General features: G+C 57.9%; 5 protein-coding genes across 6 annotated transcripts in view; 4 read left to right on the top strand and 1 right to left on the bottom strand.

The window, feature by feature from the left end:
* AURKAIP1 (aurora kinase A interacting protein 1) overlaps positions 1–19942 on the top strand; it is a 52787-nt gene that overhangs the window by 4630 nt on the left and 28215 nt on the right. The gene's annotated exons all lie outside the window — the stretch shown is intronic.
* TMEM88B (transmembrane protein 88B) lies at positions 32–1971 on the bottom strand. The gene is made up of 2 exons (XM_050786643.1): positions 1387–1971; positions 32–265 (listed from the first exon to the last, which is right to left on the bottom strand). The coding sequence occupies exons 1-2, from the start codon at positions 1639–1641 to the stop codon at positions 32–34; spliced, it is 489 nt and encodes a 162-aa protein (XP_050642600.1). The 5' UTR covers positions 1642–1971.
* ANKRD65 (ankyrin repeat domain 65) lies at positions 6607–13398 on the top strand. 2 transcript variants are annotated; one of them, XM_050786758.1, is made up of 4 exons: positions 6607–7758; positions 7888–8093; positions 8244–8784; positions 9278–12146. In XM_050786758.1, exons 2-4 carry the CDS (start codon positions 7888–7890, stop codon positions 9722–9724), a joined length of 1194 nt encoding a protein of 397 aa, XP_050642715.1. In that variant the 5' UTR covers positions 6607–7758; the 3' UTR covers positions 9725–12146. The 2 variants fall into 2 exon arrangements, with proteins under 2 accessions (XP_050642715.1, XP_050642710.1); XM_050786753.1 differs by lacking the exons at positions 8244–8784; positions 9278–12146 and adding an exon at positions 12905–13398.
* ACAP3 (ArfGAP with coiled-coil, ankyrin repeat and PH domains 3) overlaps positions 12634–19942 on the top strand; it is a 118944-nt gene continuing 111635 nt past the window's right edge. The window contains exon 1 of the mRNA XM_050786768.1: positions 12634–12795. Coding sequence (XP_050642725.1) covers positions 12768–12795 — 28 coding nt within the window. The 5' untranslated portion in view covers positions 12634–12767. The remainder of the gene's footprint in view (positions 12796–19942) is intronic.
* Positions 14164–18875, top strand: MRPL20 (mitochondrial ribosomal protein L20). Its single transcript, XM_050786705.1, has 4 exons — positions 14164–14274; positions 14386–14496; positions 15807–15884; positions 18535–18875. The coding sequence occupies exons 1-4, from the start codon at positions 14188–14190 to the stop codon at positions 18706–18708; spliced, it is 450 nt and encodes a 149-aa protein (XP_050642662.1). The 5' UTR covers positions 14164–14187; the 3' UTR covers positions 18709–18875.

The following is a 19942-nucleotide window of genomic DNA, read 5'->3' as shown; positions in this document are numbered from 1 at the left end:
GGCCTCTCGGGGTTTCGCAGCGGCCGCCGGGTCACACCCAGGCGCAGAGTTGCTCGTCCCCGTCGGGGCGCCCCGGGGGGCGGCGGGGTCCGGGGGTCCCAGCGGGCGGAGGCAGCAGCGGGCGGAGGCGCCGGGCCAGGCGGGCGCGGACGGCCGAGGCGAGCACCAGCAGCGGCGGCAGCGAGAGAAGCCCGAACACGATGAGCGCCGCGGAGCCGCGGTCCGAGAACAGCGCGCGGCACCCGGGACCGGGAGCGGGGTGGACCTGGGGGCCGGGCGGGCGGTCAGTGGGGGGCGGGCGGGGTGATGGAGCTTCCGGAAGGGAGAGAAGAGGGAGCGGGACAGGGTGATGGAGGGAGAGGAGGGGGCGGAGGAGAGGGGGCGGGACGGGATGTGGACGGGAGGGGAGCAGGGCAGGGTGATAGAGGGCAGGGGTGGAGGAGAGGGGGTGGGTGGGTCAGGGTGATGAAGGGGCGGTGAGGGCCGGACGGTGAGGGATGGGTGGGCCGGAGCAGGGTGGAGAGGGGAGGGCAGAGGGAGCGGGGTGGGAGAAAGGATGCTAGGCCGCGGCAAAAGGAGATGGAAGGGTGCAGGGCGGGAGAGAGGAGTGGCAGATAGAGAAGATGAAAGAGCAGGGACGGGGCGATAGAGGGGCCGGGGCGGGCTGAGCAGGGTGGGGAGAGGGAGGGGGAGATGGAGGGATGAAGGATTAGGGCCTGGGCGAAGGAGGGGCGGGGCGGAGAGAGGGGAGGGGCGGGCCGCTGTGGGCCAGGCAGTGCTGGGGGTGAACCGGAGATCCGGGACGCAGCAGGTAAAGGGCCGAGCAGGGTCCCTTGAGGGGAGGCTCAGAAAAAGCGCCCACTGCCGTGTTCTGTCCCCCTGCGCCGTCCCATCACCAGCTGGCGCCATCCCCCATGCCAGCAGAAAGGGGCCCGGGGCCATCTGCCTAAACCCCCGCCCCCAGACCAGGCCACAGCCCACTCCACAGGGGGGAAGCCCCGCCCTGGCAGGAGGGCCTGGGAGGGGCCGTGTGTGTTGGAGGGACGGGGGGCTGTGCGTTAGTGAAACCTGACAACATTTTCATCTTCTTTTCCTGGAACCCCGTTCTCTTCCCACCCCCACCCAGCTGTCCAGGCCCTGGTGGCCCCTGGTACAAGGCCGGGAGGCCTCGGGGTGGGGACAGAGCTGTCCCTTGGGTGAAAAACAAAAGCCCTTTTTTGGCTGTGGCTGGTGGGGGTGCTTGGGAGAAGGGGCTGCCAGGTAGGGGCACATGTGTCTCCGAGGACAAGGGGCAATACTGGAAAGGGGCACAGAGGCCTTCAGCCGCAGGGCACGCCCACTCCCCAGGACCCCAGCTAGTCCCCCGCCCATGGGGCACAGGCTCACCCTCGAGTGGCACAGGAATCCCAGGTAGACGACGGCCGCTGCGGGCAGGAGCACCAGCAGGAAGGCTGTGGCGGGCAGCAGGAGGTGCAGCAGGAGCCCGGCCACCAGCCGGCCGGGCAGCAGCAGGGGCCTCGGCCACCCTGGGCACGGCAGGGCTGAGGCCTGGTGGTCAGGAGGTCCCCGGGGCAGCATAGGTGCTGTGTCCGAAGCACCGCCTCCCTCCTCCTCCTCCATCTCCCTTCCCTGCTCACTCATGCTCCTGACGCTGCAGGCCTGCGGCCGGGGTGGTGTTCAGGTGCAGAGCTGTGCTCCCCAGGGCCACCCTAGAAGACCTTTAACCCCGCCCCACGTTGCAGCTAGTCCACATCTCCCAGCCAGACCGTGGACCCTTGCTAGGGATGTCCTGCCCTGATGTCTGTCCCAGAGCCACACCCCCACCTCAGTTTCCCCTCTGCCAGGCAGCTGCAGCTCCAGCCGCACCAGTCTCCAGTCCCAGCCAGCTCCTGGTGCTCTGGGCAGGCCTTGCAGGGCCCTTCCCACCAGGGCCTCCTCCCTCCCTGTCCCGCCCTCCCCCTCTGCAGCTCCCCCACACAAAGACTTCATTTCAAAGGGATTGACTCTGACAGCTGCCCCATCAGTAGCTGCCACCTGGAGCCCGGCCCCCCACCCCATTTCCCAGCCCCAGCCGCACTGCTCCCTCATCTGAACGCCTTGTCAGTGTCCTCTGCCTGTGTCTCAGAGTGGATGAGAGGGCACCTGGGATGCACGTGAGCTGTAAGGTGTGGGGCCTGTACACAGCAGGCACTCAGCAGGCAGCCAGGGACCACAGGCACCCTCGTGTCAGAACGCAGCCATCCCGAGCAGAGGAAAGGCAGATTTTCCAGGACAAGAACCTATGTTCCATCATTTCTTTTTTTTTTTTTTGAGACAGAGTCTTACTCTTACCAGGGCTGGAGTACAGTGGCACGATCTCAGCTCGCTGCAACCTCTGCATACCTGGTTCAAGTGATTCTCCTGCCTCAGCTTCCCTAGTAACTGGGACTACAGGCCCTTGCACCATGACCAGCTAATATTTGCTTTTTTTTGGAAGGAGTCCGCTCTGTTGCCCAGGCTGGAGCGCAGTGGTGTGATCTCAGCTCACTGCAAGCTCCGCCTCCCAGGTTCACGCCTTTCTCCTGCCTCAGCCTCCCAAGTAGCTGGGACTACAGGCGCCGCCACCTCGCCCGGCTAATTTTTTTGTATTTTTAGTAGAGACGGGGTTTCACCGTGTTAGCCAGGATGGTCTCGATCTCCTGACCTCGCGATCCGCACGTCTCGGCCTCTCAAAGTGCTGGGATTACAGGCTTGAGCCACCGCGCCCGGCCTGTATTTTTTTTTTTAGTAGAGACGGGGTTTCACCCTGGTGGCCAAGATGGTCTTGATCTCTTGACTTTGATGCCCGCCTCGGCCTCCCAAAGTGCTGGGATTACAGGCGTGAGCCGCCGTGCCCGGCCCATCATTTCTAGTCAGGGGCAAAACTTTTCCCATCCAAAACCCCAACCAGTTTCTCCGAACGTTACTCCCAAGTCTGACTTTTTTTTTTTTTTTTTTTTTTTTTTTTTGAGACAGAGTCTCGCTCTGTCACCCAGGCTGGAGTGCAGTGGCGCGATCTCGGCTCACGGCAAGCTCCGCCTCCCGGGTTCACGCCATTCTCCTGCCTCAGCCTCCGGAGTAGCTGGGACTACAGGCGCCCGCCACCTTGCCCGGCTAGTTTTTTTTTGTATTTTTTAGTAGAGACGGGGTTTCACCGTGTTCGCCAGGATGGTCTCGATCTCCTGACCTCGTGATCCGCACGTCTCGGCCTCCCAAAGTGCTGGGATTACAGGCTTGAGCAACCGCGCTCGGCCTCTGACTTTTTTTTTGAGACAGGGTCTCATTCTGTCACCCAGGCTGCAGTACAGTGGTTCAATCACAGCTTACTGCAGCCTTGACCTCCTGGGCTCAATCAGTCCTCCCGCCTCAGCCTCCTAAATAGTTGGGACTACAGGCATCTGCCACCACGCCTGGCTAATTTTGGTATTTTTGTAGAGATGGGATCTTGTCATGTTGCCCAGGCTGGTCTGGAACTCCCGGCCTCAAGTGATCCGCCTGCCTGGGCCTCCCACAGTGCTGGGATGACAAGCATCAGTCCCCGCGCCCGGCACAGTCCCTGATGTCTGTCCGTCTCCCAGGGCTTTATTGCACATCAGTAGTTCCAGCTCCATTTTCTTTTCTTTCTTTCTTTTTTTTTTTTTCGAGGTGGAATTTTTTGCTTTTGTTGCCCAGGCTGGAGTGCAATGGCACGATCTCAGCTCACTGCAACCTCCACTTCCCAGGTTCAGGCAATTCTTCTGCCTCAGCCTCCCGAGTAGCTGGGATTACAGGCGCCCACCACGCCCAGCTAATTTTTGTATTTTTAGTAGAGGTGGGGTTTCACCATGTTAGCCAGAATGGTCTCAAACTCCTGACCTCAGGTGATCCGCCCGCCTCCGTCTCCCAAAGTGCTAGGATTACAGGCATGAGTCACTGCACTCAGCCTCCAACTCCATTTTCATAATTAATTGACAGGAGTAGGTGTCTGTGAGCTGAGCCACGCCCGGTGAGGTCTTCTAGTGGGCTCCATCCCTTTCAACACGTTCCAGGCCTCTCCATCTTGCCTACTTCTTTCAGACCTGTGAACAGGAAGGAGAGTGGCACCACGTGGCGTGTGACATCTAGCAGGGCAGTAGAGGCCTCCCTGCAGTGTCCCTACAGCGCTGGGCATGGTGGCTCACACTGTAATCCCAGCACTTTGGGGGGCTGAGGTGGGTGGATCACTTGAGGTCAGGAGTTTGAGACCAGCCTGGCCAATTTGCTGAAAGCTGGTCTCTGCTAAAAATGCAAAAATCAGGCCAGGCACGGTAGCTCATGCCTGTAATCTTGCACTTTGGGAGGATGAGGCAAGTGTATCACTTGAGGTCAGGGGTTCGAGACCAGCCTGAACAATGTGGTGAAACCTCGTCTCCTTAAAAAAAAAAAAAAAAAAAAAAAAAAAGGGCTGGGCGCGGTGGCTCAACCTGTAATCCCAGCACTTTGGGAGGCCGAGACGGGCAGATCACGAGGTCAGGAGATGGAGACCATCCTGGCTAACACGGTGAAACCCCGTCTCTACTAAAAAAATACAAAAAAAAACTAGCCGGGCGAGGTGGCGGGCGCCTGTAGTCCCAGCTACTCGGGAGGCTGAGGCAGGAGAATGGCCTGAACCCGGGAGGCGGAGCTTGCAGTGAGCTAAGATCCGGCCACCGCACTCTAGCCTGGGCGATAGAGCAAGACTCTGTCTCAAAAAAAAAAAAAAGGCCGGGCGCGGTGGCTCAAGCCTGTAATCCTAGCACTTTGGGAGGCCGAGACGGGCGGATCACGAGGTCAGGAGATCGAGACCATCCTGGCTAACACAGTGAAACCCCGTCTCTACTAAAAAATACGAAAAACTAGCCGGGCGAGGTGGCGGGCACCTGTAGTCCCAGCTACTCCGGAGGCTGAGGCAGGAGAATGGCATAAACCCGGGAGGCGGAGCTTGCAGTGAGCTGAGATCCGGCCACTGCACTCCAGCCTGGGCGACAGAGCCAGACTCCATCTCAAAAAAAAAAAAAAAAAACTTAGCCGGGCTTGTTGGCATGTGCCTGTAGTACCTGCTACTCCGGAAGCTGAGACAGGAGAATTGTTTGAACCCGGGAGGAGGAGGTTACAGTGAGCCGAGATCAAACCATTGCGTTCCAGCCTGGGCGACAGCGAGAATCCATGTCAAAAAAAAAAAATTAGGCGTGGTGGTGGGCGCCTGTAATCCCAGCACTTTGGGAACCTGTGGAAGACGGATCACTTGAGGTCAGGAGACCAGCCTGGCCAACATGGTGAAACCCTATCTCTACTAAAAATACATAAATTAGCCAGGCGTGGTGGTGGGTGCCTGTAATCCCAGCTACTTGGGAGGCTGAGGCAGGAGATTCACTTGAACCTGGCAGATGGTGGTTCCAGTGAGCTGAGATCATGCCACTGCACTCCAGCCTGAGTGACAGAGTGAGACTTCATCTAAAAAATACAAATAGAAAGTTTAAAAATGTTGCAAAACCTCTGCTTTCTAAGTGTCCCCCAACCAGGCCCCTCGCTTATTCATTCAACAAACTGCTGAACTGCTACTGAGTCCCAGGGACTGTCACCAGAAAAGGAGGTCCCGATCCAGACCCCAAGAGAGGGTTCTTGGACCCCATGCAAGGAAGAATTCGGACGAGTCCACCAAGTAAAGTGAAAGCAAGTTCAATAGGAAAATAAAGGAATAAGAGAAGGGCTGCCCTGTGGGCTGAGCAGCGGCCTGGGCTGCTCCACTGAGAACGCTTACTGTTTTCTGGGAAAGAGGCAGGCAACTCCCAGAAGTGAGGTTTCCTCCCCGTCTTAGACCATCTAGGGTATGTTCTGGCGTTGCCATGGCAACCGTAAACTGTGCTGGTGGGCGTGTATCTCATGCTAATGTATTATAATCAGTGCATAAAGAGCAGTGAGGACCGGCCGCCTTGGTTTTGGTGGTTTGGGGCCGGCTTTTTCACGGCATCCTGTTTTATCAGTGGGGTCTTTGTGACCTGTATCTTCTGCTGATCTCATCCTGTGACTAAGAATGCCTGAGCTCCAGGGAATGCAGCCTAGCCGGTCTCGGCCTCATTTTACCCAGCCTGTTCAAGATGGAGCCGCTCTGGTTCAAATGTCTCTGCAGAACCACTCCAGGTTCTTTGGATTCCACAGCAAGGGGGCTGTGGCTTCTGCCCTTCTGTGCCCCACTGTGTGTGGGTCCTACAAGCATCACAGAGGCAGCTGTGGCTGCCCCCGCTATGGTGGAACCTGGGAGACGGGAGTCTTGGGAGTGGCCTCCTGGAGGTGCATTCTCGCCTCTGTACCTCTGGGAAGCTGGCATGAGGCAGTTTCTGGGGCCTCCCTGGCCCTGATGAGTATGGGACTTTCCACCCAGCCCCCAGAGCTCCTCACATCTTTCCTGGTCAGCCTCACAGAGCGTTCCTTCGAGAAGAGGAAGGCCGACATTTAAATAAAATAAACACATACTTTCCCATAGTGATAAATGCTAAAAATTAAAACGGTTAGAGATGCACGTTGCGTCAGATCCATCAGTGGTCAGGCTCTGGGAAGGTGACCGATGAGTAGCCTGATGAGGTTTGCAGGGCAGGGTCTGTGTGGCTGGGTGGGTGGTCCCTTGTTTGGAGACCCTTTGGGCCCTTGGAGAGGCAGTCCTCTAGGGAGTGGGGGAGGCCAGGCCTGGGCCCTCTGGAGACCCTGTCCTTGGGGACCTGGGAGGCTGAAGGGGGCTGAGGTGGGAATGGGTAGCCCCCATCACCTTTCCCGTGCAGCTGCTGGAGGGGCCAGGCTGCTGCAGCCATCCCAAAAAGCCATGATCCCTTCTGTCTGGCCCGAGGTACTGGGAGACAGGAAGATGCCCTCAGCACCAGCCCCACCTACCCTGTGCCAGGCCCCCAGAATCCCGCTGCCCCAGGCCTTGTTTGAGCAGAGCTGCTTTTCCACATGCAGACGTGCCCTAGCAGGAATTCTCCCCACACTCCCTCCTGCCCCCCGCCCCCACCTGCCCCAGCATCTGTCCCTTCCCTGGCTCCAGACTTGCCCCAACCAGTCCCCAGAGGGTTTTCATCCCTACCACGCCAGTGCCACCCTCTTCTCCAGGCCACCTGCCTGGAGTCCTTGGTGAATCTTTTGTCCTGTCCAGCATTTACAGAAAGGAAGGCCAGAACCTCGCCCTGCTCTCCTCCCCAGCCTGGAATCGGGAGGGGGGGCCGGCACCCACCCCTGAGTGGGCTTAGCCAGCACGGAGAGGAGTGAGGGTGAGGGGGCTGCCCGAGGGTGGGCACCATGGAGAGGCCTGTGAGGCCTTCCAGGGGCATGTCAGGGCACATCCAAGGCTGTGCTTCCTGGGGGAGGTGGCATCTGAGCAACTTTCATCCACAGGCATGTTCCTGCTTGTCCTGCCCAACCACCCTGGCCTTTGTTCCCCAGGAGGGCAGCCGAGCTGGGGCCCTGGCAGCCACAGGGGAGGAGCGTGTTGGGCAGGGGCTGTGCCTGAAGGCAGGGCCTTCCTAAGTGGCTGAGTAAACAGCTTCAGGTGTTCTCAGCCTGGCCCAGGGGACCAGCTGTGTTCTCCCACCCCCTGCAAGGCTGACGCTGCCGCCTTTCAGCAGCGCACTCTCCACCCCAAAGCCTGCAGAAGGCACTTTGTGAAGAAGGTCAGCAGGCTGAGCCTGGGCCAGAACCCATCTGCAGAGGACCCCCAGCCAGACCAGAAAGCTCCTGGGCCAGCTCCCTTAGGTAACTGGAGCCAAATCCGTCTGAAGGCTAAGTGGTAACTGGAATGGGGGGCTCCAGGTTGGCCCGGGACACTGGGCTGGGGGCAGGCCAGAGGCCTCCACGGTGGATGCAGGATCCCTGCTCCCCCAGATGGACTCCCAGAGGCCTGAGCCCAGAGAGGAGGAGGAGGAACAGGAACTGCAGTGGATGGAGCTGGACTCCAAAGAGGCCCTGGGAACCAGGACAGAGGAGCCTAGTGTCTTCCAGGGCTGGGGGCACCTACTCCGGGCCGTGTGGAGGGGCCCTATAGGCCTGGTGATGCAGCTGCTGCGGCAAGGGGCCAGCGTGGAGGAGAGGTGCACCTGGGCTGGGGGGTGAAGGGGTCCGTTCTCTGGTTGGGGTAGGACGGGGGTTCCAGTGCTGGGTGGGCGGCAGGACGGGGTGGGGCTGGGCGGGGTTCTGGTCAGTGGTCCATCCCCGCGCCGACGCCCTTTCCCCCTCCTCAGGGACCACGCAGGCCGGACCCCGCTCCACCTGGCTGTGCTGCGGGGCCACGCGCCCCTGGTGCGTCTCCTGCTGCAGCGAGGGGCCCCGGTGGGCGCGGTGGACCGGGCGGGGCGCACGGCGCTGCACGAGGCCGCCTGGCACGGGCACTCGCGGGTGGCCGAATTGCTGCTGCAGCGCGGGGCCTCGGCGGCGGCGCGCTCCGGAACGGGCCTCACGCCGCTGCACTGGGCAGCCGCCCTGGGCCGCACGCTGCTAGCCGCGCGCCTGCTGGAGGCTCCAAGCCCGGGACCCGCGGCGGCGGAGGCAGAGGACGCGCGCGGCTGGACGGCGGCGCACTGGGCGGCCGCGGGCGGGCGGCTGGCGGTGCTGGAGCTGCTGGCGGCCGGCGGCGCGGGCCTGGACGGCGCCCTGCTCGTGGCGGCCGCGGCGGGGCGCGGGGCGGCGCTGCGCTTCCTCCTGGCGCGCGGGGCGCGGGTGGATGCTCGGGATGGCGCGGGGGCCACAGCGCTGGGTCTGACGGCCGCCCTAGGCCGCCCGCAGGTACGTCCCGCCCTCCGCCCGGCAGTGATGGGATGGGGCGCAGGGCCAGGAGCCCCAGAGAGGTGCCCCCGGGGCAGCCGGAGCCGGCTGGGGGACGGTGTCCGGGCACGAAGGTGACCGCGCCCCCGGCTGTGCCCCTCCCGTGTAGACCAGGGCGGGACCCGAGGCCCGGGGCTTGGCTTCATGCTGGTGGCAGCAACAGACTCTCTGCCAGCGCCCGGCTTGTGCCCGAACCCCCCTGTTCCCGGGCAGCGGGCAGGGCTGCAGATCCTTAATTTGCTGTAAAGACCCTTAGGGGAAAAAGTGACGTTTCCAAGCAGAGCTGCTGCAGGCCAGCCTTGGGTTCGGCCTCACTTAAAGCATGAGAAAATGGTGTCAGGAATTCAGGCCACTGGGGGGACAGAAGAGTCCTGGGCTGGGCAAACGCTTGGTGGCTCTGCCCCTCGCCTGCTGGGCTGAGGCCAGCCCCTGCTCTTCTTCTCTCCTGTTCTAGGACATTGAGGTGCTGCTGGGCCACGGGGCAGACCCAGCCATCAGGGACAGGCATGGCCGCTCTGCGCTGCACAGGGCTGCCGCCCGGGGACACCTGCCCACCGTCCAGCTGCTGGTCACCCAGGGGGCTAAGGTGGATGCGCGGGACACCCTGGGCTTCACGCCCCTACACCACGCCTCTAGGGAAGGCCACGCGGAGGTTGCCAGCTGCCTCCTGGACAGGGGTGCCCAGGTGGATGCTACCGGCTGGCTCCGAAAGACCCCCCTACACCTGGCTGCAGAGCGAGGGCATGGCCCTACCGTGGCGCTTTTGCTGAGCCGAGGGGCCAGCCCCACCCTGCGGACGCAGTGGGCTGAGGTGGCCCAGATGCCTGAGGGGGGCTGGCCCCAGGTGCTTCCTGAACTTGGAGGGGGGCAGGAGTATGAGGGCACAGAGCCCACGGGCTGAGCCAGACAGCAGGCTCTGGGCTCTACTGCCCCAGCGATTTCCAGGCTCTCTGGCTGAGGCTGCCTGCCTGGAGGGAACATCAGGGGAGAGGCTCCCGGAGGAGGGGGTGGGAGAAAGCGGGGTATGTGGCTTGAACTGGACCTGGGATGGCCGCCAGCTCCCAGGAGGGCCCACCGACCCTGCAGCTCCAGCCTTCTCCGCACTCCAGCAAAGAATGAGTTGTGGCAACTGATGTGACCAAAACCTGATGACAGACGGTGGCAGGGACCTGGACGGCACCTCTGCCTTCCCTTCCTTCTGTCTGCACACCCTTGGGGCGCCCTCTTCAGTTGCTCTCTGTAGGCCGGGGTGTTCCCACTGTTTTCTTAGATGTGTATATGTCACCTTGGCAACCATGAATTACATGACCAAACTTACGGCCACGGCTGTTCTCCTCGCTTCCATCCAGAGCCCATACCCTGACCCACCTCCTCATCTAACTGCTGCACAAGCCCCTACTTCCCCTGCCCTGAGTCGCCCAAGGCCAGGAACAGGCAACCAGGACAGCCACCGTGCACCAAGGCCAGATGGCATTTTTTTCTTTTCTTTTTTAAATGGAGTTTCGCTCTCGCTGCCCAGGCTGGAGTGCAATGGCGCAATCTCGAATCACTGGCAACCTCCGCCTCCTGGGTTCAAGTGATTCTCCTGCCTCAGCCTCCCAAGTAGCTGGGATTACAGGCGCCCACCACCATGCCTAGTTAACTTTTTATATTTTTAGTAGAGATGGGGTTTCACCATGTTGGCCAGGCTGGTCTTGAACTCCTGAACACGGATGATCCGCCTGCCTTGGCCTCCCAAAGTGCTGGGATTATGGGTGTGAGCCACCGCGCCCAGTCAAGATGGCATTTTTCAAGCTGGCCCATTCTGAACTGCTCACCCCGCCCTCCCTGCCCTTCCCACAGAATCCTTAGCCAAGGCTCTGGTCTTAGCTTTCCCCCCTCTGCCTCCTGACAAAACATGGGCGCTTCTCACGTCGCCCTGTATAGTGTGGGTGTCCCCATCGCTAAGGAAATGCAAGTAATAAAAATCTCCAATAACATCAGGTTCTCCACGTCTCCACTCAGTTACCTCCACGAACTGAAAATCCTGCAGGAAGGCCACTTGTGCCTGTAATCCCAGCACTTTGGGAGGCCAAGGTGGGAAGATCACTTGAGCTCAGTTTTGAGACTAGCCCGGGCAACATGGTGAAACCCCATTTCTACAAAAGTTGGCCAGGCATGCACTTGTGGTCCAGCTACTCAGGAGGCTGAGGTGGGAAGATCACTCAAGCCCAGGAGCGGAGGCTGCAATGAGCCGAGATCACGCCACTGCACTCCAGACTAGAGTGAGTGAGAGTGAGACCCCATCTAAAAAAAAAAGTATAGTTTTTTTTTTCTTCTTGTTTTTTGAGATGAGGTCTTGGATCTGTCACCCAGGCTAGAGTGCAGTGGCGTGATCTTGGCTCACTGCAGCCTCGGCCTCCTGGGTTCAAGCGATTCTCCCACCTCAGCTGGGATTACTGGGGCACGCCACCACGCCCAGCTACTTTTTGCATTTTTAGTAGGGATGGGGTTTCACCATGTTGGCCAGGCTGGTCTCGAACTTCTGACCTCAGGTGATCCACCTGCCTCGGCCTCCCAAAGTTGTGTAGAGCCACTGCACCCGGCCTCTGGAGTACAATGAATGGCGTGATCTCGGCTCAGCACAAACTCTGCCTTCTGTGTAGAGTTCCAGCAATTCTGCCTCGGCCTCCCGAGTAGCTGACCATGTTGGCCTGCCTGGTCATTTAAGGTCAGTTCGAGACCACCCTGGCCAACATTGTGAAATCTTGTCTCTACTAAAAATAAAAAAATTAGCCGGGAGTGGCAGTGAGCGCCTGTAATCCCAGATACTCGGGAGGCCAAGGCAGGAGAATCGCTTGAACTGGGGAGGCAGAGGTTGCAGTGAGCCAAGATCGCACCTTTGCGCTCCAGCCTGGGCGACAGAGCAAAACTCCGTCTCAAAAAAAAAAAAAACACAACAATGAATGCAGTGTGTCATCCTGGACTGAATCCTCAACAGGGGAAAAAAGGTATAAAGGACATTTGAGACGAGTTAAATCTGGACTATGGGCTGAGTTCGGATTTTGATCATTGTACTGTGTGGTTCCTAAGAGTAAATACACAGCAAAGTGTTTAGGTATCTCCAGCTTCTCAAGTGGTTTAGGAAAAAAATCCAGTATGTTTACATTTATAGAGACAATGATTCAAAAATGGAGCAAAATGTAAACAGGAGATTGAAGGGGTGGCCTGCCCCTCCACACCTGTGGGTGTTTCTCGTTACGTGGAACGAGAGACTTGAGAAAAGAAGTAAGATACAGAGACAAAGTATAGAGAAAGAAAAGCGGGGGCCCAGGGGACCGGCGCTCAGCACCGGTCTCTGAGTTCCCTTAGTATTTATAGATAATTATCTTTACCATCTTAAAGATAAGGGAGTGGCAGGACAATAGGATCGTTTTTAGAGAGGAAATCAGCAGTAAGACATAAGAACAAGGATCTCGGCCGGGCGCGGTGGCTCAAGCCTGTAATCCCAGCACTTTGGGAGGCCGAGACGGACGGATCACAAGGTCAGGAGATTGAGACCATCCTGGCTAACACGGTGAAACCCCGTCTCTACTAAAAAATACAAAAAACTAGCCGGGCGAGGTGGCGGGCGCCCGTAGTCCCAGCTACTCGGGAGGCTGAGGCAGGAGAATGGCGTGAACCCGGGAGGCAGAGCTTGCAGTGAGCCGAGATCCGGCCACTGCACTCCAGCCTGGGTGACAGAGCCAGACTCCGTCTCAAAAAAAAAAAAAAAAAAAAAAGAACAAGGATCTCTGTGACATGAGTAAGTTTAAAGGAAAATCCTGTGCCTTGAGATAAACCTTTTAGCGGCATTGTTTCATCCTATCACATGGGGATAAACCTTGGACAATACCTAGCTTTTCTAGGAACAAAGACACACCCTGCACGCCCAAAATCCATTAAACCTTGAGTTACCACAGCACATGTCTCTTGCAAGGACAAGGTTGGGGGTAGGGTCACAGATTAACAGCATCTCAAATACAGAACAAAATGGAGTCTCTTATGTCTACTTCTTTCATATAGAGGCAGTAACAGGCTGATCTCTTTCTTTTCCCCACAGGAGGTGAATTTGGTTCGAGAGTATTAAACAAATGGAGCAAATGAAAACAGTTGGCACGTTTCCGTAGCAAACACTGGGGAGTTTTCCTTGTACTAGTATTCCAACTTTTCTATGATTAAGAAAAAATCATATCCAAGTATAATAAAAAGTTACAAAGAAACTGCACACCTCCCATCATTTTTGTGGCAATATAGCAGAAACATAAAATTACCCATAATACAAAACTTTTTTTTTTTAGAGACTCTGGCTCCGTTGCCCAGGCTGTTGTGCAATCTGAGCTCACTGCAGCCTCCACCTCCAGGGCTCAGGCGAGCCTCCCGCCTCAGCCTCCTGAGTAGCAGGGACCTCAGGCGCGCGCCATCACCGCGCCCGGCTAATTTCTTTTTAATTTTTTGTAGAGCTTGGGGTCTCAGTATCTTGCCCAGGCTGGTCTGGAACTCCTGGACTCAAGTGATCCTCCCCCCTCGGCCCCCGAAAGTGCTGGGATTGCAGGCATTGGCACCACCGCGGTCATCTGCCGTTTCGAAGCTTAGAATTTCTAGGGCGGGCGCGGTGGCTCAGGCCTGTAATCCCAGCAGAGGCCAGGAGTCCGAGAGCAGCCTGGCCAACGCAGGGAGACCTCCCCCCTACAAAAAATACAAAAAATTAGCCGGGCTGGCGGCGCGCGCCTGACTTCCCCGCTACTAGGGAGGCGAGGCCGCCGCGAGCCCAGGTCCGGCCGCTGCACCGCAGCCAGGGCGACCGGGCGAGACCCCGTCTCAAAATGAGTAAGTCAACAAGGAGAAGGCTTCAGGGGCAACGGGCACTTTCCCAGCGACGCGACCATCTGCACCTCGGTTCCTGAACATTCTCGTGGCCCTAGGAGGCGGCCTGGCCCTCCCCGCCCGCGCCACACCCGGCGCTCCCCGGCCCCGGCGCCCCCGTCCCGGGTCCGCTGCCCTCATGGCGCCCTCGGAGCCACAGCTGCGGCCGGGCCGTGCTCCAGGAGGATCCGCGCTGCGGCTGCTGTTTATTAATCGCCCGCGGATGGCCACGGGCGCTGCGGCCCCTTTTTCCTTTCAGTCCCCGTCAGGGATCCACACCCGCTCCCCTACAAACGCCACCACCGCGGGTTCAGAGACGCCGCCCGGCACCCGCGGGCTGACGGGAGACGACCTTCGCCCCGGAAGTCATCGCAGGCGCTGACCCGGAAGCGTTCGTGACCGCTATTTCCGACCCGGGCAAGATGGCGGTGGCGCGGCGCATGCGTTGTTGAGTATACGGGACGCCGGCCTGCAGGCACCATGGTCTTCCTCACGGCGCAGCTCTGGCTGCGGAATCGCGTCACCGACCGCTACTTTCGGATCCAGGAGGTGCTGAAGCACGCCAGGGTGAGTGCCGCTCGCCCGGCCTGGGCACTGGACGCGCGGGAGATCCCGCGGGCCAAGGGGCGGCCGGCGCGGGCCTCGCTGACAACCTTGGTTTCTCGTTTTCTGACCCAGCACTTCCGGGGGAGGAAAAATCGCTGCTACAGTTTGGCGGTCAGAGCCGTGATTCGAGCCTTTGTGAAATGCACCAAAGCCCGATACCTGAAGAAAAAGAACATGAGGACCGTAAGCGTGGACCCGGGACACCGGCCGGCCAGGGCGCTCGCGGCCCCTGCGTCTCTGCTTCGCGACCCAGCGAGTGTGCAGCCGCTCGGCCACCCTCAGCTCCTTCCTTTCTTCCTTTCATACCTCGCTTCGAAACTCCGACAAATTATGTCGCCCCGCAGGCTGAGTGTGGGACATCCGTTCTCCCGCCCCCCTCGCCACCCCCACTGTCAACCCCTGCTCCAGCCCTCGCCCGGGCCACTGCAGAGCCGCCTTGCCACTCTTCCTGCGTCGCCAGCCACCGCCCTAGTCGCTGCTGCTCTCATCTCCCCTCCGGTGGCTTCCCTTCCCTCCGACAGCTGAAGTCAACCCAGCCCCTTGCCCACCCTCCAGGGCCACTGTCTGCTGCCGTGGTGGTCCTCGTAGAGCCCACGCCTGCTGGCAACCTCTGCACACCCGGAACCCCCGGCATTTTTGAGAGGCTAGCGCCTCCACTCTGTCCACGTGCCATCTCATTTCTGCGCCTCACCACTCCCACCTCAGCCTCATGAACCTAGCATCTAACATACCCGTGTTTTTGTTTTTTTGTGTTTTTTTTGAGGCAGAGTCTGGCTCTGTCGCCCACGCTGGAGTGGCTCGCTGCAAGCTCCGCCTCCCGGGTGCACGCCATTCTCCTGTTGGGACTACAGGCGCCCGCCACCACGTCCTAATTTTTTGTATTTTTAGTAGAGATGGGGTTTGACAGTGTCAGCCAGGATGGTCTCGAACTCCTGACATCGTGATCCGCCCACCTCGGCCTCCCAAAGTGCTGGGATTACAGGTGTGAGCCACCGCGCCCGGTCGTTTTTTTTTTCCTTCCCACGGAGTCTCGCTCTGTCACCCAGGCTGGAGTGCAATGGCGTGATCTAGGCTTAATGCAACCTCCGCCTCCTGGGTTCACGCGATTCTCCCACCCCAGTCTCCCGAGTAACTGGGACGGCAGGTGTGCGTCACCAAGCTAATTTTTGTGTTTTTAGTATAGACTGGGTTCAGCTATGTTGGCCAGGCTGGTGTCGAACTCCTGACCTGAAATGATCGGCCTGCCTTGCCCTCCTAAAGTGCTGGGATTACAGGCCTGAGCCACTGCGCCCAGCCAGGTTTTTGCTGTTTTTAATTTTGAAACAGGGTCTTGATTTCACTCAGGCTGGAGTGTGATGTCACCATCATAGCTATTTGCTTTTTTTATTTTCCTATTTACTTTTAGAAAAATATTCCTTAGTTCAATTAGAGCCTTTGCTAGGACATAACATCCAGAAGTCATTTTTAAGTACCTCCATGTTTTCTTATTTCAGCTCTGGATTAATCGAATTACAGCTGCTAGCCAGGAACACGGCCTGAAGTATCCAGCGTTCATTGGCAATTTAGTGAAGGTATGGGTGAGCATGTGGGCCCTGCTGAAATTATGGACATCTGCAGAAACCATCATGTGGGGTGTGGCGGTGCCTCCCATAGCCCAGCGACTCAGGAGGCTTTGGCCAGAGGATCCCTGAGACTGACTTCTGGGCTGTAGTTTTCTTTGCTGATGGGGTGTCCATGTTAAGTTTGGTATCAATATGGTGACCTCATGGGAGCAGGGGACCACCAGGTTGCCTAAGGAGGGGTGAACCAGCCCAGGTTGGAAACGGAGCAGGTCACAGTTCCCATGTTGATGAGTGATGGGATTGTGCCTAGGAATAGTGCCAGCAACAGCCTGGGCAACATAGTGAGACCACTCTCTACAAAAAAAAACTAGTAAAAATAGCTGGGTGTGGTGGCACAGACCTGTAGTGTCAGCTATTGAGGAGTCTGAGGCAGGAGTATCACTTTGAGTCCCCAGGGGTTTGAAGCTGCAGTGAGCTATGATGGCACCACTGCACTCTAGCCTAGGTGAGAGCGAGACCCTGTCTGACAAAGAATAAAGAAAGCCATGGCCGGGTGGGGTGGCTCACGTCTGTGATCCCAGCACTTTGGGAGGCTGAGGTGGGCAGGAGTTGGAGACTATCCTGGCCAAGGTAGTGAAACCCTGTCTCTACTAAAAATACAAACATTAGCCGGACGTGGTGGCGGGCACCTAGAATTCCACCTACTCCGGAGGCTGAGGCAGGAAAATCGCTTGACAACTTGGGAGGTGGAGGCTGCAGTGAGCTGAGATCACGCGACTGCGCTCCAGCCTGGGCAACAGAGCAAGACTCCATCTCAAAAAATAAATAAAACCCTCCCATCAGACCTGATCCAGCCCAGTAGTGGTCCATGCAGCAGAGGTGAGGGGTGCCACTCCCGCCTCACTGTAGCTGCACTCTGTCTTTGTGTGGGGTTCTCGCAAGTCTGGGAGCTTACCACACTGGTTGGCAGCAGAGCAGAATTGGAAACAAGTCATGTGTTTCTGGAATGTAAGTCCTGATGTTTCCCCATTAAGAGAAAAGAGGCCGGGCGTGGTGGCTCACGCCTGTTATCCCAAAACTTTGGAAAGCCGAGGTGGGCAGATCACAAGGTCAGGAGATGGAGACCATCCTGGCTAACACGGTGAAACCCCGTCTCTACTAAAAATACAAGAAATTAGCTGGGCATGGTGGTGGGCTTCTGTAGTCCCAGCTACTCTGGAGGCTGAGGCAGGAGAATCACTTGAACTTGGGAGGCAGAGACTGCAGTGAGCCGAGATCACACCACTGCACTCCAGCCTGGGTGACAGAACAAGACTGTCTCAAAAAAAAAAAAAAGTAAAAGAAAAAGGGTGTAGAAAAACTTGACTTTAGCTTCAAAGTTTAATTTAAAAGTTTAAACAATGAAGTTGGGTGTGGTGGCTCACACTTGCAATCCCAGTACTTTGAGAGGCCGAGGCAGGCAGATCACCTGACATCTGGAGTTTGGTAGAGACAGGGTTTCACTGTGTTAGCCAGGATGGTCTCAATCTCCTGACCTGGTGATCCGCCTGCCTCAGCCTCCCAAAGTGCTGGCATTATAGACGTGAGCCACCGTGCCCGGCCTTGTGGGTTTTTTTCTTTTTTTTTTTTTTTGAGACGGGGTCTCGCTCTGTCGCCCAGGCTGGAGTACAGTGGCCGGATCTCAGCTCACTGCAAGCTCCGCCTCCCGGGTTCACGCCATTCTCCTGCCTCAGCCTCCTGAGTAGCTGGAACTACAGGCATCCGCCACCACGCCCGGTTAGTTTTTTGTATTTTTTTAGTAGAGACGGGGTTTCACCGTGTTAGCCAGGATGGTCTCGACCTCCTGACCTTTTGATCTGCCTGCCTCGGCCTCCCAAAGTGCTGGGATTACAGGCGTGAGCCACCTCGCCCGGCTCGTTTTTTGTATTTTTTTAGTAGAGACAGGGTTTCACCGTGTTAGCCAGGATGGTCTCGATCTCCTGACCTTTTGATCCACCCGTCTCGGCCTCCCAAAATGCTGGGATTACAGGCTGAGCCACCGCGCCCGGCCCTTTCTCTTGTATTTTTTAGGACAGATGAGGTTTTTCCATGTTGGTCAGGCCAGTCTCGAACCTCTGACCCCAGGTGACCTGCCTGCCTTGGCCTCCCAAGGTGCTGGGATTACAGGCGAGACACCGCACCCAGCCTTGGTAGCTGAATTTAATGCTCAGAGACAGCCGCCCTTCTTTTCTGCTCCTTAAACTCTGGCATTGTTCACTAGCTTCTGAAATCATCTGCAGTTCTTAGCTCTCTTGTGGGCACTTCACTAGTTTCTGAAATCCTCTGCGGGTCTTGTGAGCACTTCCAAGTTGGCTTAAAGTGTTACCCCAGGCCAGCAGCCAGCAGTCAGTTCAGTCAGGGTGGCCACCAAGGACCCTGAACAAGGCGTTTGGTTCCCTGGGCTGACGTTGGGATTGGACTCCAGCCACCCTGCAGATTCCACAGGTGCCTCCCTCACCCTTGTCCACATTTATCCTTCAGCATCCTGCCTGCAAGTCCTCTGCTGTGCCACCCAGATAGGATTCTCCTGGGCCTTCCCTCCCCCGAGGCGAGTGTGCAGCCTGAGCCAGCGCCTCGCCCACGCACACTGACTGCAGGTTCTGATTCTTTCTTTTCCCAGTGCCAGGTGGAGCTCAACAGGAAAGTCCTAGCGGATCTGGCCATCTACGAACCAAAGACTTTTAAATCTTTGGCTGCCTTGGCCAATAGGAGGCGACACGAAGGATTTGCTGCTGCCTTGGGGGATGGGAAGGAACCTGAAGGCATTTTTTCCAGAGTGGTGCAGTACCACTGAGGACTGTTGCTGTATTGATTAGGAAAAGACACAGAGTCATTTGCAATTTGTTTGATTTGTTCTTTTGTTTATCTACATCCCAGTAACAGGCATGAGGGAAGGCCCTGTCTCTGGGACAGAGTGTCACAGATGACGTCCGTGTTTTGTGTGAATGAAACTCAAACACTTCAGTGTTTGGAGTCATTTTCTGATAGCGAGCGAGCGCATGGAGGAGCACGTCCTGCTTCCAACCGAGGCTGCGGCGACACCTGGCTGTGGGATGCAGCTGAGCAGGCAGCTGCCTTCTGCACATGGTGGGGGGTCCCTACCTGGGCTCCCCTCAAGGGCTGCGTGCACAGTGCCCACTTTCCAGTTCCCTGACCCACCCTGAGTCCCTACTCCATTCCGCTCAGGGCTGACCTCAGCCCTGTCTCCCCCTGGCCTCCAGTGTTCTCGCGTCCAGCAGGGCCCTGTGGCTCAGTTCAGCCGCCACTCAGAACAGCACCCTCAGCTTCCCTGTCCGCCAGATTCAGCACCCAGCAGGGACTGGAGGAAACGCTCACATCAGGTGGGTGGTGGCCTGGTCCCCGCAGGCTGAACTGGCTTTTCAGGCATCCCCAGGAAGCAACATCCAACAGACAACTATCCCTTAACCCCAAGGGTGATGCACACTTCTCCCCTGGTCTTTCTGCCCCAGGAAGGCTCTTGAAACCCTGTTATCAGCCGCTGTCTACCTGCTGATGCCCCCCACATTTACACAGCAGTGCACAGACCCCTGCTGCAACCTGCTTGTTTTGCTGACCCTGCCATAGGAGCGCCTGAGCTGAGTGCCCATCTTCCCCCCTGCAAAGGCAGGTGGCTTGCATCCTGTGGCAATGTGCCCTTCACCCTTTGCAGTTGCTGGGGAGTCTTTCTGGCCCCTTTCTCAGACTCACCACCTACCTCCAACCTGCACAGATCAATCAGAGTCCTGGCCACTTGCTAGAGATGGCTTCAGGCCGACCACTCCATCCTCACTGCAGGCCGCCTTTCTTTTTGGCTTCCATAACTGCATGGCCCCTTAAGAGGTCCCCCTCCTGGCCCTCGTCACTGCCTGATGACAGCCGCTACGCCCTATGACTTTGGAGGCCAGGGACCAAGTCTCATTCACTGTCCTTTCCGCTGCATGAGTGCAGTGTCTGGCTATGTGCACGGGGCACTCAGTGCCTGTGAGCCCTTGGTAAATGGCTTCTGGACAACGGGGTCAAGGACAGAG

The sequence above is a fragment of the Macaca thibetana genome, chromosome 1 (assembly GCF_024542745.1).
Source record: "Macaca thibetana thibetana isolate TM-01 chromosome 1, ASM2454274v1, whole genome shotgun sequence".
In the NCBI taxonomy this organism is placed as follows: Eukaryota; Metazoa; Chordata; class Mammalia; order Primates; family Cercopithecidae; genus Macaca; species Macaca thibetana.
The sequence above is the reverse complement of the archived record's forward strand: the minus strand, read 5'-3'. Positions and strand labels throughout refer to the sequence as shown.

Bases quoted from the DNA above. Each gene is read 5' to 3' on its own strand.
- TMEM88B (XM_050786643.1), bottom strand. From the start codon at position 1,641: ATGAGTGAGCAGGGAAGGGAGATGGAGGAGGAGGAGGGAGGCGGTGCT. The intron at 266-1,386 runs GTGAGCCTGTGC...CCCGGCCCCCAG, and splicing joins GATTCCTGTGCCACTCGAGG to GTCCACCCCGCTCCCGGTCC.
- ANKRD65 (XM_050786758.1), top strand. From the start codon at position 7,888: ATGGACTCCCAGAGGCCTGAGCCCAGAGAGGAGGAGGAGGAACAGGAA. The intron at 8,094-8,243 runs GTGCACCTGGGC...CCCCCTCCTCAG, and splicing joins GGGGCCAGCGTGGAGGAGAG to GGACCACGCAGGCCGGACCC. The intron at 8,785-9,277 runs GTACGTCCCGCC...CTCCTGTTCTAG, and splicing joins CCGCCCTAGGCCGCCCGCAG to GACATTGAGGTGCTGCTGGG.
- MRPL20 (XM_050786705.1), top strand. From the start codon at position 14,188: ATGGTCTTCCTCACGGCGCAGCTCTGGCTGCGGAATCGCGTCACCGAC. The intron at 14,275-14,385 runs GTGAGTGCCGCT...TTTCTGACCCAG, and splicing joins AGGTGCTGAAGCACGCCAGG to CACTTCCGGGGGAGGAAAAA. The intron at 14,497-15,806 runs GTAAGCGTGGAC...TTCTTATTTCAG, and splicing joins AGAAAAAGAACATGAGGACC to CTCTGGATTAATCGAATTAC.